Source organism: Bos indicus, chromosome 10 (genome assembly GCF_029378745.1).
Source record: "Bos indicus isolate NIAB-ARS_2022 breed Sahiwal x Tharparkar chromosome 10, NIAB-ARS_B.indTharparkar_mat_pri_1.0, whole genome shotgun sequence".
Taxonomy (NCBI): domain Eukaryota; kingdom Metazoa; phylum Chordata; class Mammalia; order Artiodactyla; family Bovidae; genus Bos; species Bos indicus.
The window spans coordinates 37,765,325-37,782,757 of record NC_091769.1 but is presented as its reverse complement, the minus strand read 5'-3'; the positions used below and the strand labels follow the sequence as shown (position 1 = coordinate 37,782,757).

Here is a 17,433-nt window from a genome sequence, read left to right as displayed (position 1 = left end):
GCTTCTATTCCTAGTGTATTATGAGCCTAATTTCTAGGTTCTCATTCCTTTCTTCTCAGTAGCAGAATCTTTGGAAAAGTATGTCATCTTGGATCCACGGATGGGCTTTCAAGACCCATTTATTCCTGATTCACATGTGTATGCTTGTGTGTCTATTTCTCTGGAGAGACAGGCTGTGTTATCTTTCATCAAATTTACAAAGAGGTCCTTGACCTAAAAAGAGCTCCACTCTAGATAGAACAGCAGCTATCAGCAGTCTAATGAAATAAGCTCTTATATTTGTTGGGCACTGCTCTAAGTGCTTTACATGCATTACACACTGAGTCTTCCCAGCAATGCTATGAGGTAGAAATCATTAATCCCTCCTTACACACAAGGAGACGGAGGCACAGAAATGGCTTTACAGTCACTCAGCCAGCAAGTGGCAGAGCTACAGCATAAATCCAGACAATCTGGAGCCTTAGCTTACACTTCTAACCAATTATATACTGTTGGAACAGCATATTGGTATCTTTAGAACAATTTCCTTTGGCCATAATAGCATTAAAAAAATTTTTTAATGCTTTTAGGAAGGGCATTTATGTAAAGAACAGCCTACAGTGTTTTATACCTTACTTTACACATTTACTACCACTTGCCAAACTATTCCTTTCAGCATGTGGCATTTCTGAAGGCCTAATTAACATCTTGCTTTAAATATTTTCCTTTCAGCCTTTGAAAGTTTCCCATGTTAACTATCTCCTCCAAGAAGTAGGCTGTGGTATTCACCCACAAACACTTTCAGTCGCTTGTATATTTAAGATCAAATGAATAAAAGACTAGTAATGATTAAAATGAATCTCATGACAAATCACAGATGCGAAAGTCCTATATTTCCAGTAAGCATGGGAAGGGTGCTAAAGTCAGCTCTTTGTTGCAGTGCCATTTGATTTATGGACCTTTCCTTTATTCAGTTTGTGAAATTAAAGCTGACAAAATTACTGCTTCCCATCCCCCCAAAGCAGTCGCAGAAGCATATTACCTATTTGAAAAAACAATTCCATTAGTTACAAAATTTAACTGTAAGGATCAAACAGTAGTAGTTATTTGTCAAACCAATCGACATTAATAGTCTTGAAGTGTGCAGAAGCTAGTTTTTAAATAAAGGTGACAAACACCGGTAAGATTCTTATAACACTTATAAACAAATGTGATTCTGGAAGTTGAGTACAAAAGAATGATAGTGCAATCATCGATAAGTAAACCAAAGGCATAATCTTCCAAACCATTTAGTTAAACAATAAATTCTAGTTTAAAAAAAGTTTACAACTACATAAAACTCAAAGCAATCTAACTATTTTTCTACCTGAGATCAAAATAAGTTTTTTTTCCTATCTAAACATAATTTGTGGCATTGAGGTAAATCTGAATTCACGTGATACACTTTGTCAAACTTTTCAAAAAAATTTTAAGCCCTGCTGTAGAGAGAAATTCTCATGTTATACATTCATATTTACATATTTTTTCCTCAAAGACTAATGACAAATTTATGAGGTTAATAGGCCTGTAATGGGACTGTGATACTATTAATAATATGAAAATAAAGCTACTCATTTATACCATGTGTTCCTATATGTGCAATATGAAATGGATCATAGAATCTATGTACAAAGGTGAATCACCAAGAGTTCAGAAATTAAGCTTATTTTAAAAAAGCTCAGTCTGCTCTTTTTTGGAGCAGAGGTTGCAAAGTTGCGATGCATAACAAAAACATTGTGTACCCAGGCTCCAAAACCAAGCACTGGCCTAAACTGGCAATAACTGCAACTTAAAATAAAAATTAAACCCTACTAGATATTCACTGTGGTTACACCACTTTTGGCTTTAGGGTCTGTAGGTTTTACTGAGGTAACAACCTCTTATCTCTTGCCTCCCCTCCTGTGCTTGCCCCCACTGCCTCCAGCTTCCTTTCACGTGGCTGTCTTTGGCAATGCTTCCATATTTTGAAAGCAGAAGAACCTGCTAAAGTAAATGGAGAGGATGAAAAATAAAACTATAAAAAATGTATGAAAATCAACCTAATTGTATGGACTGAGAAAGAAAATGCTAGAAGGAAGACTAAGAATACCCTCAAGGGAAAACGAGAAAAATTAAAAAAAAAAATTGGGGGACTGTTACTCCTAGATCTTCTTCCACATCTCCTGATTAGAAGAGTGTGGAACCAAGATTTCAAACTCTGGAAAGGTGATGACTTTGAAGGAGGAGCTAGGAAAGTAAATAAATGATAAAGAAGTACAGCAGTAGCTTTAGCTGTCAATGAGTTTCTTTGCTCTGGCATTGGCATTGTCAATACGATCTTTGTTGGTGTCAGCCTGGAAAAAAAGAAAAAGATACCAGCATTACTTGACAAGGTTAAGATGTCCTAATAGGCATTAAATTTCATACACTGAGAGTAACTGACATACTGAGAAAATTCAGGAAGTAGTCAAAGTCACATTACAAAACTCATTTTGGGCAAGAAGTGACAGAATATCAAATGCATTTGAAAAAACGTGGGTGTATAAACATGACAAAGATATAACAGAAGAACGTGTTAATATTTCGTGAGTCCTGTAACATCTTTTTTCACAGTTTAACGTGTCTGGAGCTAGGATGCATCTTACAGTCAATTGCATTTAGATGCAATGAAAATATAAGAATGCTCTTCTCTGCTATAGGTCTGGATCCTGTGGCAGTCCCCTGAGCTGAACCATAGAAATCTCACCTGGAGTTACCCTAGATCTAAACCAGAGACTGAAATAATTTACCCCAAGATCTCTGGAACAGATGTCCTGCCATCCACATTAATCTGTAAATGAAAATGATGGGTAATATGTAGCCTACACCCACATAACAGCATGGAAAATATCTGATGAACCACTCTTTGCCCAAGTGAAATCCATCATAAATTATTCAACAGAGAAACCCCAATCTTTATACTGAGATTTTAATGAAGTAACAAGAACGGCTTTTAGTTGTGACACTACCAAACACTGAACATGGTTTAATTTCAGCATCTTTCAGATCATATGAAGTGAAAAATAGCAACCACACTTGTTTTGCTACTCACAGGTCTCTCTCTTGTTTTTATGTGTCCACCCTACAAGAACCATTCCGCAGAACTGATTGTTACCTACTGACTCATGAGATGAGGATTCAGGAGTTTACTAATTTGTTATTAGCTAACACAATAAAATTCCAAAAGCTAACCTGCTCATTCAGGGGAAAGACAGCAAACAAAAAACCCTGACAGCGCACAGGAAGGTTAGAAGAGATTTTGAGTTTCATGGGTGAAATTTTGTTATCATTTTTAAACCAGTTGATCCCAAGGTCTTGGTTTCAAAATGAACCAATAATAAAGTTATTTTAGCTGCTGTATATCAACAGAACTACTTAGCTCAGGCAAAATAAAAATTTTAACAGAAAATAAAATGAACCAAATAAGTAAGAGATAGGAGGACCTAACTGTTATTTTTCAACATGTTAGAAACTCATCAAAACTGTAAGGCCCGTGAGGACAGAATCTTATCCCTGTTGTTCTCCCTGAGAGTACACAGCACAGATGTCTATTACTGAACACTGTGCTGGATGTCATTCGGCACAAAGGCAGTGTACATTCTGCCATTTTCCTGTGGCAGTAACAAGCTCTTACCTTTTCTGTGATCCGTTCTATTTGTCGGTTTTGAGCTTCAATCTCATTGCCCATGTCCAGAGCCATGTTTTTTAGGTTTCCTAGGATACTGCCCACTTGAGTCAGGTTGTCTTCCATTTCATCTTCCCTGGCATCATTTGTTATACTATTACAAAAAGACACTTAATTCAGTACTTTTGGGTGAATTATACACGGACTGAGTCTGGATTTAGTTTTTGTAAAAATAAGCAAATTGACATCAGCTGTTAGACCCAAACAGATGCAGGTTACCATTCTTGGGAAACATTCTACAGTGAAAATGGAAAGGCTGATTCAAGAGATAACAATGTCTTAAAGCCATTTAAGAGAAGATGAAGAAATGACTTTAGAATAGAGGTTTTTCATAGTGTAATTCCCAGCATAACCTGGGAACTTGTTAGACATGAAAATATGCCAATTCTTAGACTACTCCAGATCTCCTGAAGGGACTCCAGCAGTCTGTTTCACTAAACCTCCCAGGTGATTCTGATACACACTTAAGTCTAAAGAACCACTGCTCTAAAAATGGGGTTGAAAAATTCTGGCCCAAAGTCCAATGTGGCCCATTACCTGATTTTACCCTACAACAGAATTGAGTATTTATGACTCAGACTCTATGGCCTGGAAAACCTGAAATATTTACTATCTGACCCTTTACAGGGATATCCTTACCCTTACAGGGATATCCTTACAGGGATCCAGCCAACTCCTACTCTAAATGATACATTTTAAATCACATCTTATTTACAGAAATAAAACATGACTACTTGAATAATTTTTAAAGTACTTTATAAAGAAAAGTTAATCCATCACTTAAGGTCAATAATCCCAGTCACCATTTTGTCAGAAGGCAAATTTTTAAATGGAATAAGGGAATTCCCTGATGGTCCAGTGGTTAGAGCTCAGTGATTCCACTGCAGGGGGCCCAGGTTCAATCCCTGGTTGGGGAACTAAGATCCCACAGGCTTTGCAGCCAAAAAAAAAAAAAAAAGACCATGAAAAAACCAACTATCCCCCCCTCCCCCCCAAAAAAAGAATAAATGCTATTTCTAATTGATAAGTTACAGTTCATGGATAAATGCACCCAACTTCCAGAGAGAGACATTCCTTTAGGAAAAGGGTAAAAATATTGGGAAGAGCTGGCTTACCGTTTAATGTATCCCCCGCTGGCTGCTCCTGCAGTCGCTTGTTGAGGCTGACCATTTGTCACTCGGCCTGGCTGCTTACATACTATATTGCTAGGAGAGTTGTCTCCACCATCACCCCATGTTGCCTTATAGGCTTTACTAGACTCGAAGTTCTTTGTCCTATGTCAGGAGTGTAGAGATACCAAGAAGGAAAGGGAGAAATGTCATCATAAGTGCTTGTTACCTTGGGGATGCCATAGCACCCTTAGCATAAAAGCTACATGCAGCTAGATCTAGATTATCTATACCATGCTCCATCACAATCTAGGGTAGAAAAAAGATGAACTGTGTAACCCCACCAACATTAAAAATAAATTTTTGAAGGTTAAACTACTTTTACCAACTCTTCACTGAGCAGTTATTAAGTAGCAAAATGTAATTATTTGATTCTTCAGGTTCCCCTAGCCTCTGAGACTCTCCAGAAAAAAGGTTAAAGGACACTAGAAAAAAATTAGGAAAGGTGTTCTGGGATGCCTTAAGGGTTTCTTAGAAGCATCTCAGAGGTTGATGAGGGATGAAAGAGAGAGAGAATGGGCAGTACTTACACCTCAGCTGCCCACTTACTTAGACTGTAGTAGTTCCACCTGACCCATTTTTTAAATTTAGAATTGTTAACTTTAATTGTTAACATTAAATTCTTAAAAAAAAAAAAGTTTTCTTAACAAACATCATGAAGAAAGGCACGAATTATTTCCAAATTGAACAGATAATGAATAACTTGGCCACACTGTTACCAATCACAATTGTCTCCTTTGGTTGAGGGCTTTTTCATTTAAGAGTTTACTTATCCACCTTAATAAAAAATGATCCTAGATCCAAACCTCTTAAAAGTATATGCTTTAGATTAACTGATATAACTAAAAATTAGCCACAGTCAGAATTTTACCATGGAATTTGCTACTTAAATCTGTATAAATGGCAAGAAAAGGAACCTGGTAAAATGACTTTTAAGTGGCTATTACAAAAAACACAAAACTTTTTTTTTACTGATTACTTGGCTAGGTAAAGTTTCCACTCACACAATTTTAGTTTCTTCTTTTCTATAAACAAAAAGTAGTATATGGATATGTTGGTTTCTGAATTATTCCATGATACATTAATGAGGAAGTTTTGAAATTGCAAAACAGAGAGATTTTAGCAAAGTAGTGGGTCTTTCCTTAATAGTATCATGTGAGGATTCATTTTTGGCAAACAAAGAACTGGATCTTAGACCTTAATCATCAGTGCTAAAGAAAGGGTACTATATGTTTAATTAACCAATTTATTTGGTTATTAATAAGCCATGTTAAATCCTTCCTGGAACAAGGGGGGATAAAAATTATTTAAATGAATATTTATATATAATTTCTGTTCAGTAGAAAACCCATTTACATGTATTCTTTGTTAACAAGATACATGTTATCTAAATTCTCAGGCAAAATTCTAAAGCAGCGTAATAGTAACTAAGCAAAATAAACAGGATATAAGTTTATCAGAAAGCTAACCAGAAACATTAATAGAAATAACATAAGTAGGACTCTTACTAGGATATCAGATTGTAAAACAGGTTAAATAATGAGGGCTGGAATTCAAACTGTCACTAAATAATAAGACACTGTGCTTCGGAGAGTCTTAGCACATAAGCACTGGACTGGGACAGGATTTGTGGGCTCTTGGTCTAACATGAGTTCCAACCTCCTCAACCTTAAAAAAAATGATATTTGAAATTCCTTCAACTTCTGAGAATTCTTCCTTCAATTAGATATAAGGGGCATAAAGTATAAACAGATTGTTTTAATATGATATTGTGAATGAGGTTCAATAAAAGCATAATTTAAAACAAAATCAGACTGGTTATCAAACTCTTCCTCCTTAAGAGGACTGGATCTTTAAAGACGTTCTTCAAATATCAAAGGGAAAAGGTGCAAAAAGCTGACTTCAATTGAATTTTCATATTTATTTTCAAATGGGTTGGGAAAAAATGCTATACTGTTTTCTTTAAGCATTTATGACATGTTCTGCACGTTTACAAAGCAGTGATCTTTATATGTTGTTGATGGCATACCATCATCCCTTTTCAGTACCTGTATTCCATGTAATAAGGCTTGCTTAAGATCCTGCCACATGCTGTTACCATGGAGTTTCTCCCACTGAGTTGTAAAACCTTAAAAGATACCTGTTTTTGAGGGCACTGTCAGGCAGCTGTGTATCTAATAAAAACAATAATGATTTAATTAATTTGCCTTCCTTCAAAGGGTCTTAAGTGCCTTAAAAGGTACTATTTCCCAAACTTGACTGAGCATCAAAGTGAACTGGATGATTTTGAAAACACAGGTAAATAGGCTACGCTCTGAAGATTCTATTTCAATTTGTATGGGGTGGAGCCTAGGACTATTCTATTGTCACTATGGTTTTATTTAAATTCAATAGGTCACTTAGCTGCCCAACCAGGGAAGAGAAACACTAAGAGACTTCCAATCTGTTGCAGAAGGAATATTTTAAATTATTCTGGTAGTCTACCTTAGTATTTCTACGTATTGGGACACTGAGGAATTAATCTGGAGAAAGCAAATGTATAAACAAGGATTTTTCTAAGCCACAAGATTTATAGTAAATTGGAGGAACTAAAAAGCCTCTTGATGAAAGTGAAAGAGGAGAGTGAAAAAGTTGGCTTAAAGCGCAACATTCAGAAAACCAAGATCATGGCATCTTGTCCCATCACTTCATGGGAAATAGATGGGTAAACAGTGGAAACAGTGTCAAACTTTATTTTGGGGGGCTCCAAAATCACCGCAGATGGTGATCGCAGCCATGAAATTAAAAGACGCTTGTTCCTTGGAAGAAAAGTTATGACCAACCTAGATAGCATATTCAAAGGCAGAGACATTACTTTGCCGACAAAGGTCCGTCTAGTCAAGGCTATGATTTTTCCAGTGGTCATGTATGGATGTCAGAGTTGGACTGTGAAGAAAGCTGAGTGCGGAAGAATTGATGCTTTTGAACTGTGGTGTTGGAGAAGACTCTTGAGAGTCCCTTGGACTGCAAGGAGATGCAACCAGTCCATCCTAAAGGAGATCAGCCCTGGGTGTTCTTTGGAAGGACTGATGCTAAAGCTGAAACTCCAGGACTTTGGCCACCTCATGCGAAGAGTTGACTCACTGGAAAAGACTCTGATGCTGGGAGGGATTGGGGGCAGGAGGAGAAGGGGACGACAGAGGATGAGATGGCTGGATGGCATCACCGACTCGATGAACATGAGTTTGGGTGAACTCTGGGAGTTGGTGATGGACAGGGAGGCCTGGCGTGCTGCAATTCATGGGGTCATAAAGAGTCGGACACGACTGAGCGACTGAACTGAACTGACTTGAATTCTAATCCCAGACCTGTCATTCAGTAGGTATAGAGTCTCATGCAAATTTCCATCTCTGAGCATCTTTTTCTTATATATAAAACTAAGATAACAATATTTATTAATTCACAGAGCTGTTGATAATTGATGTAAAATTATTCTGTAAGTATTAGACAAATATATATATATATTTTTAGACATATTTTTGTTCTTTCATTTCAACCTCAATCTGATCCTTAGTTAAAAAGTTCATGGCTTTAAGTGCACAAATTACCAACTGGCATGTTTATTCTTCTCACCCATTACCATTCCTGAGCTTTGAGATCTACAACCAGCTGAAAATAACTGGAATATAGCTATATAAAAACACAATGGGGCCAGGGTTGTTTCTGGTCTACAGAAAGAAAGAAACCATTCTGATTTGCAACATAACTCCTCTGCATAACAAAATTAACAGCCCCTCTGGGAAAAAAATTAGATTTCATAATAAAATGCTTAGGCAAATTTGTGGTAGATTTTAATGTAATTAAGAACTCCCATCTAGAAAGTTAGATTTACCTCGACTATCAGTTTTGAAGACTTTAATAATCTTTGTTGTGTTACTCACTCAATTATGTCTGACTCTTTGCAACCTCATGGACTGTAGCCTGCCAGGCTCCTCTGTCCATGGAATTCTCCAGGCAAGAATACTAGAGTGGGTTGCCATTCCCTTTTTCAGGGGATCTTCCTGACCCAGGGATCAAACCTAGGTCTCCTGCATTGCAGGCAGATTCTTTACTGTCTGAGCTACCAGGGAAGCCCAATTAATACTCTTTAAGTACCACATTTTTTCAGATAAATATCACATTCAAAAAGGGCATGATTAAAATAAGAATTTGAAATACTCCCTAATTTAGGAAGCTGCTATAAATCTGAACACAATAACCTAATAATTTCTCTTTTGAGCTTTGATTGTCAACATTAGTACTAACAAAAATAGCAAAAAGAAAGCCCAGTATTAGCTATAATTCTTTCATACCAAAGAGAAAAGGGATCAAACAAATATCAGTTGTGGGACTTCCCTGGTGGTCCAGTGGTTAAGAATCTGATTTGCAGTGCAGAGGACATGGAATCCCACATGCCTTGGAGCAACTAAGCCTGTGCGTAGCAACTACTGAAGCCCATGGAGCCTGCAAGACACAGGTAGAGACTCCATGTGCCACAATGAAAGATCTCACATGATTCAACAAAGACCCCATATGCTGCAACTAAGACCCAATACAGCCAAATAAATAAAAATTTTTTTAAATACCAGTTATAACGATTACAAGGGTGTGCATGTGTGGGGAGTGACCAGGTTACAAGAAAAAAGAAAAAGAAGAGCAAGAAACAGAGGGTAGAAATCAAACAATTTTCTAACATTTAACTATGGTCTTCAAAGTTCCCATAAAGATCCAAAATTAAGGAGTCAAATATTATAATAAGCAGTAGGCTAACTGGAGGGTTAACTTCCATAAAAAGTTAAGATTGGTTAGCTCTGCATTAATTCAATATGAAACCAGAGCAAGCTAACATATGACATAAAAGGTATTATGAAACAGGTGATAACATATAAAGAAGGCATACCTTTATTTTTTAAAAGAAGATACTAGATATGGTAACATTTTAAATTTATACCCGCCTTGTTCCAAATGGCATTTAAGATGACTTACATTGGCAATTAATTCCTCAATTTGGTAGTGGCCTAAATCATGGGGAATCCAAAATCATTAGAAGCAATACTTTAACTGAGGAAATCTTGATTCTGGAGCCAGAAAAGAATAGAAAAACCTAACACAAGATAGGAAGCTGAAATCAAAGTCCATGTATTTAGACTGAATCCCCTTACCTTTAATCAGAACTAGAATGCAGCAATTCTCTATAAAGATCAACCTATTTAAAACTTCTTAGGAAATTTTAGGGGTGTTTTAAGTTTTATAATCTTAAATGTTTTTTAGCAAAAACTTAGTATCAAAACCATTAGTCAAAGGATGTTATTATAAATTAAGATCTTTTTGTCAATCCAATCTTCTGGCAAATAGCACTCATCAAGAACAAATTCACTTTACATTACACACCACAGCACAGCTTTTAGAGTCTCCACCATTCACAAAATCCATGCACATGCACAGGAAAGTCATCTGAAGCATCACCTTTAGACAGCAGGTTAACAGCCCAAACTGCGCCACAAGACCGCATCTTACAGTTCCCTTTGATCAGTTACTGAGCTCAGCTTCTGATGTTAAATCTTCATTTTTAGTAAGCAGATTAGAAAGGAAGAGATTAAGTGAGAGAATGAAATGCAGAAAGTAGTGAATGCCATTCAAACAGAACAGAAGCAGGTTTGGAGTTTTCAAAACACAATGCATTTAAATTCCTGCCTGATTTCATAGAAACAACCAACATCTGAGAATCTAGATAAAAAGAAAAACAAGAAAACTATTTAAACCAGTGTATACTTCATTTTTCCTAAGAATGTCTGAATAATGATATTCTGTCCTAAAATTATGAGAATTAACATGAAAAGAAGGCAAAATATTCAATACTTTGTATCTCCAGTGAGTAGAATGAAGGAATCACTCATACGTTGACTAAAATACAGTAATTCAATATTTATTTTAACAAATCAGAGCTGAATCTTTATACCATAATATGACTTAAGATTCAATAGTATAAAACCTGTAGTACCAACTTTCAACTTCTCTAGTAAGGCTGCCCAGAAATACCAACCTGTCTTGAAACTATGTGCCATTATGTTTGGCAATATAAGCATAGAATGCAAAGAGGCAAGTTAAGACAACAGACTACTTTGTCTGACAATGGTTAAACTGGGACATTAGGCAGTTTACAATTCTAAGACTTCCCATTTTAAACCTGCCTCTTTTTAAACTCTTGTTAATTAGAATTTTGACTTATCAGTTACTGACAAAGAGAATTTCCCAGTGGTCCAGGAGACTCAGCGCTTTCACTGCTAGAAACCAAAGTTCAATCCCTGCTCAGGGAACTAAGATTCTGCAAGCCACAAGGTGAAGCCAAAACAAAAAAACAAGTTATTGACAAACACATAACATTTTTAATAGGGAATCTGTGCTTTTTGCTTTTAGGATTCAAATAGTAGCAAGCTAAAAAAATGGCATTTATTCACAGTTTTAAAGTTTAATTCTGGTAGTTTGTTTTTAAATTCTAGTAGTCCTTTAAAAAGAATGAGCTGAAATTAAAATTTCCTTCTCTTATAATACAGGGTTCTGTTAAGTGAAGCTATTTCCACATTTTATTAGAAAAAGATCTGTTGACATGGCTTCAGTGAATACCAGTGAACAAAAGAAATCTCAAAGAACAAATCTACTGAAGACATTTTCTAGATAGCAATACCTCTAACAATAGTAGCAACAAAAAGCTTCATTCTTTTCTTGCCAGTCAAGCAATGTAGCATCACACAATTAAAAACTAGAGCTCCGTCTGGTTTTGAATCTCAGCTCTTCCACTTGCTAGCATAGCATTCTGGTGCCTCTGTTTCTCCATATGTAAAATGGTGATAGTAAGAGAAACTATCTCACATTAAGGTTACTGTAAGGATTACATTTCAAGTGTTCAGGACAGTAAGAACCTAAATTAATATATAGGCTCACAAATCTCATCCAAACCTTTGGATGAGGACATCTTGAGCAGTACCACATAATCACGTATATCAATATTTCTGCAGTGAAAGAGATTAACATTACACTAAGTGGGATAGATTATTAAACAGCTTCAGTTCAGGTTACATCTTGTAGCCTAATTTAAAACAAACCTTTGGCTTTCAGAAATTTTTAGATTTCTAAATGGCAGATAAGAGATTATGGACCTGAGCTGTTATTACTAGTACCATAATTAGTACTAGCTTTATAAAGAAAACTAAGATCCTGTCTCTGCCTTGAGAAGCTCATGTTATGGCTATTCATATGATAAGTCTAACTGAAATACAGATTAGCAGATAAACTTAGAAAGATCACGCCCCTGGCAGGAGTGAAAGAGACACCATAGAGGGCAAGGTCTCAATGGTATAAAGGAGAAATGGGTGAAAGGAAGGCAATTAAAATCAGTCTTTAAATTGAAATACTACTCTCTTCTCTTCAAGGAACAACTGTTTTGTTATAGAAGCCTGTTCATTCCAGATGTTATGAAGAGCTTTCTTCTCCTGACCCATTAGGAAAGGGCTCTGCTGATGTTAGAGGCTGAGAATGGACTGCTTTAAGAACATACTCTACCTAGTGTCCAAGAAAATCCTGCCCATGTTTGGCTGGGTACACAAAGAAAAATAAAAATAATACTTCTATAGCTCCATTTTTCCCACCTTCTATGATATCAGACTATCTCAGGATTCATTCAGAGATAATTTGCTCTAGGTTCTAGAGAGAACTTCCTCTTCTTTGCTTTTCTCTTAATACCTATCTCAAGGAAGTTCACGTACTATTTTTTCCCCCTGAACTCTTCTAAGAGCGTACACAGAACATAGGAGAAAAGCACAAGTGAGTGTGAAAACCATAGTTAAGAGTTTAGATCAAAAAGTCTGTGTGTTTCTAACTTGTTTGCTTAATATGTTAAACCCTGATTTACAGGTGATTGCTACTAAAATATACACTTTTGGAGAGTCAACCAAGGTCTAAACAGGTCAACAGACTTGTCTTTCTTGGTTTCTTATGCCCAAACACTAAAGCTGACCAATAAATAATTTAACTATATTTTCTCAGGTAGAAATAGTACAGAGAATATTGTCACATGGAAACACTTAACTGAAAGTATGACAGAACAAAAGCTCCTCCATTCCTAACTCCTTTAGAGGAGTAAAAAATGCTGAGTCTGTAAACCTTTGTATCTTGGTCTTGCTTTATCACAGCGGCTGAGACAACTGGATAGTTACAAAGCTCTTTTAAAAGTGAATATGCTCAGCAGAACAGATAGTCATTTAATCTCCAGACAATGTCATTTTGGCCAAAGGTGAAGTTCAAAGTTGATGGATGACTTCTCATCTTTGTCTGAATACACATATTATTTGTCAACACATGGAGGTTGTTTTACTCAAGATTAAGGAGAGAATTGAAATATTAATAATAAAGTCACTAAAATGAATGAATTCTTTTTTTGTCAAGTATTATCTCATACACTATACACAAATATTTGAAGACTTCTCATTTCCTAGTTTACTAGAGGCTTCAAATCTTCAGTCTTCTTTGATGTTTCCTTCTTCACATTTGACACACAATCAGTTGGCTTCCCTGGTGACTCAGCTGGTAAAGTGTCTGCCTGCAATGCAGGAGACCCGGGTTTGATCCCAGGTCAGGAAGATTCCCCCGGAGAAGGAAATGGCAACCCACTCCAGTACTCTTGCCTGAAAAATTCCATGGACAGAGGAACCTGGTAGGCTACAGTCCATGGGGCCACAAAGAGTTGGACATGACTGAGAGACTTCACTTTTCTTTCTTTCTTTCTTTCAGTTGATTTAAAGGGAATCCGACTTACACTTTTCTCTCTAATTAATGATAAGGTTATAGCTCACAGGCCTAGCTTACAAAACATTCCTAATTGGTCTCCTGGTGTGCAGTTATATCCTCCACTCCAATCAATCAACCCCTTAGGATGGCATTCAAGTTCCTTTACTGCCTGCTGCTGCTGCTGCTGCTGCGTTGCTTCAGTCATGTCCGACTCTGTGCGACCCCATGGACGGCAGCCCACCAGCCTCCCCCGTCCCTGGGACTCTCCAGGCAAGAACACTGGAGTGGGTTGCCATTGCCTTCTCCAATGCATGAAAGTGAAAAGTGAAGTCGCTCAGTTGTGTCCGACTCTTCCCCATGGATGTGAGAGTTGGACTGTGAAGAACGCTGAGCACCAAAAAATTGATGCTTTTGAACTGTGGTGTTGGAGAAGACTCTTGAGAGTCCCTTGGACTGCAAGGAGATCCAACCAGTCCATTCGAAGGAGATCAGCCCTGGGATTTCTTTGGAAGGAATGATGCTAAAGCTGAAACTCCAGTACTCTGGCCACTTCATGCGAAGAGTTGACTCATTGGAAAAGACTCTGATGCTGGGAGGGATTGGGGGCAGGAGGAGAAGGGGACGACAGAGGATGAGATGGCTGGATGGCATCACTGACTCGATGGACGTGAGTCTGGGTGAACTCCGGGAGTTGGTGATGGACAGGGAGGCCTGGCGTGCTGCGATTCATGGGGTCGCAAAGAGTCGGACACAACTAAGCGACTGAACTGAACTGAACTGAACTTCCTGACCCCATGGACTGCAGCCTACCAGGCTCCTCCGCCCATGGGATTTGCCAGGCAAGAGTACTGGAGTGGGTTGCCATTGCCTTCTCCGCCTTTACTGCCTACTTATGTCTTATTTTCCACTTCTTCTCAATGTGAATCATGTAGTACAGTTGAGTCAAGCTCCTCTGTAGTCTTTATTTACATTAAATCTTCCACAGGAAATGTCTTCCCACTTCTGCCGGGCCCATCAAGATCTTTCTAATTATTCAGAGCCCAACTCAAGTCCACTCTCTCCTATAAGATGAACTCCAAACTAACTTTAGTAGTTCTGTACCCTTAGCCTCCATGGCACCCCACTCCAGTACTCTTGCCTGGAAAATCCCATGGATGGAGGAGCCTGGTAGGCTGTAGGCTGCAGTCCATGGGGTTGCGAAGAGTCGGACACAACTGGTGACTTCACTTTCACTTTCATGCATTGGAGAAGGAAATGGCAATCCACTCCAGTGTTCTTGCCTGGAGAATCCCAGGGACGGGGGAGCCTGGTGGGCTGCCGTCTATAGGGTCACACAGAGTCAGACACGACTGAAGTGATTTAGCAGCAGCAGCAGCAGCCTCCATTGATATCATAGATCTAGCACTAGATTTCTATAGCTTCTACTTTCTGCTATTCTGTCTCATTTATCCAACCACATGGTAAGTCCTTTGATGCCTTGGCCATCCCTCTTGTGCCCACCACAGAATATATGTTTTATTAATTCTCCTTATTTGAAAAGAAAACACACTAATTTCATCCTGCTATGTATTATCCAGATGGGTATTTCCCAAGCTTTTCATGTATTATTTAAAAATGTAATTGGGACTTGATTGAAAGATTGATCAAATTTAAGTGATGGTTTTCAGTGAATGTGCCTATTTACATAAAAAGTTTGATCTGCCTGAAGGAGAAAGAGATTAAGTTGATCTAATCAAGTTCCTTATTTAGGCCCTGCAACACTTACTGGGGGCTGAGAGGGGGGTTCTGAGGGTGATACTCTCACTTTAGATTTATTTGAAAAAGATTTTGATTTATCAACTCACCTACTACATGGGCATACACAAAGGCCACAGCACTTGTTGAGTTCTGTTAAAGTCTTCTCTGCTTCTCTCATATCTTCGTTTATTTGGTCCATGCCTTCTTCTATGCGTTTTAGTTGTTCTAAGAAAAGTTGTGGAAGTTAAATTTTATGTTACATTCATGCTGCCAATCAGAAAGTGCTATTATTAGTATAACGGAAGAGCAAACTTTAACCTCGAATCCACCAACAATTCATCACAGTGACTATATCAGGGCCAGATGGCATTATATGCTGTCCAGCATTTAAAAGTCTTTCACGTACCGATCCTAGGGTATCTGGCCTCTGTGGATAAATTTGTTCTAAAGAAATTTGTATAACAGGAGCATGTGAGGATTGGTTTAGGCCTCACTAGACTAGATTCCTAGCATTTCTATTACTGAATAGGCTCAAAACCTAAAGACTGTCCTAAGAGGAATAAAAACTAGACCAGCTTGCTCAGGACCAAATCAAATGCAAAGTTTCCAATTCCACAAGGATGTAACTTGATTTCTGAAAATGATGAAAGAATATCATAATGTCCAGGACACAAATGACCAGTGCACACAATAAGCCCTGCTACCTAATAAATAAATACTTGGTGGACAATGGGATAGTGTGACCTCCCACCCCAAATAGGCAACAAAACATGATATAAATTAAATCAGAAGAAAAGAAGCAAAATATCACTCTTATCTTACAAAGGAAAGGTACTCCCAAAGGCTTAATTAATTTTAACTGTGGCTGATTTGAAAAGGCTTTTTGGCATTCTAAATCAAATCAAGAGTTCCTGCCAATGACTGCAACTCACCCCCTTGTTCATCCAGCATAGTGATAGTCTTGATTCCTGCATCCTGTGACTAAAAGAAGGGAAAAAAAGCTGATAGCACAACCAAACCAACAGAAACAAAAGCTACAAGGTCTGAAAAACATCAAGGCAGAAGCATTAGAAACTTAAGTTCTCAGAGGATTAGAAGAAAACTAACCTCCCCAAACCAACACACCTTAACATATTAACCCACCCCCACCCCCCCACCCCCGCCAAATAATTAAGTCACAAACTCATGGTGAATTGTTTTCCCTGTTACATTCTAATACTATCACTTAGAAAAGCCAAAAAGGCCCATTAGTGCATGGTTTGACAATTTCAGCAATTGCCAATTTCAAATAATAAAGCTTATTGATACAATATCATTCTGATTCAACAGTAATTCCAGTCTGTGTTATCAGAATTCCTTCTATACAGTTTCTATACTTAACTTGATGATTAAACACTTTCTTACCTCAATGGCTAAACCCAGGATTCTCCTTGTACTTTCCAGAGACTAGGAAAAAAAAAAGAGTTTTAGCATTCTAAAATATGTAGCACAGCCCCACCCCCCAAATCTGATCACAGGCCATATTCATGATGATGCTACTTTATTTTTAAAGATTGCTAGCGCATCCACTCCTCCCTTCTTTAAAATAAAAAATAAAGCTTACTAATATAATTTTAGTTATTTTCTTTCTACCAGATGCTTAAGAGAAAATTTGAAAGAGTATAGTTAATGGGATTTATAAAAATGTAATGTAGCAGAAATCCAGGGATATTACACAGATATTAGAAAATTCTGTTAAAATTAAATGTCCAGAATTCTTCATCTATATCTTTGTTCTAAGTTACTATTCAGTAATGACTATTTAAAAAAAAAATCATACAGACTGTTTGCATTTATTTAGTTTTTTGATGAGTTGACAAAATAAGAAGCTAGTAGTAATGGCACTCAAGGGCAAATGCATTCTTTGATATAAACAGACTAGGGAGAGGCCAAAATGGTCTTCTAAGAAGGTCCTCTCATGCTTCCACTGTGAAAATTGAAAAGAGAATTAATGACCTATTCCAA

The 17,433-nt window shown here is 37.4% G+C and overlaps 1 protein-coding gene across 5 annotated transcripts in view; it reads right to left on the bottom strand.

Annotated features, from left to right (window-relative positions):
* Nucleotides 1-850: 850 nt before the first annotated feature.
* SNAP23 (synaptosome associated protein 23) overlaps nucleotides 851-17,433 on the bottom strand; it is a 40,739-nt gene continuing 24,156 nt past the window's right edge. For 4 of the 5 annotated variants that reach the window (XM_070797352.1, XM_070797354.1, XM_070797353.1 and 1 more), the window contains 7 exons: nucleotides 16,834-16,875; nucleotides 16,362-16,410; nucleotides 15,537-15,654; nucleotides 10,603-10,635; nucleotides 4,837-4,995; nucleotides 3,671-3,815; nucleotides 851-2,351 (listed from right to left, as the gene is read on the bottom strand). In XM_070797352.1, the coding sequence (XP_070653453.1) occupies nucleotides 2,286-2,351; nucleotides 3,671-3,815; nucleotides 4,837-4,995; nucleotides 10,603-10,635; nucleotides 15,537-15,654; nucleotides 16,362-16,410; nucleotides 16,834-16,875 (612 nt within the window). In that variant the 3' untranslated portion in view covers nucleotides 851-2,285. The remainder of the gene's footprint in view (nucleotides 2,352-3,670; nucleotides 3,816-4,836; nucleotides 4,996-10,602; nucleotides 10,636-15,536; nucleotides 15,655-16,361; nucleotides 16,411-16,833; nucleotides 16,876-17,433) is intronic. The other variant, XM_070797356.1, reaches the window with a different exon arrangement.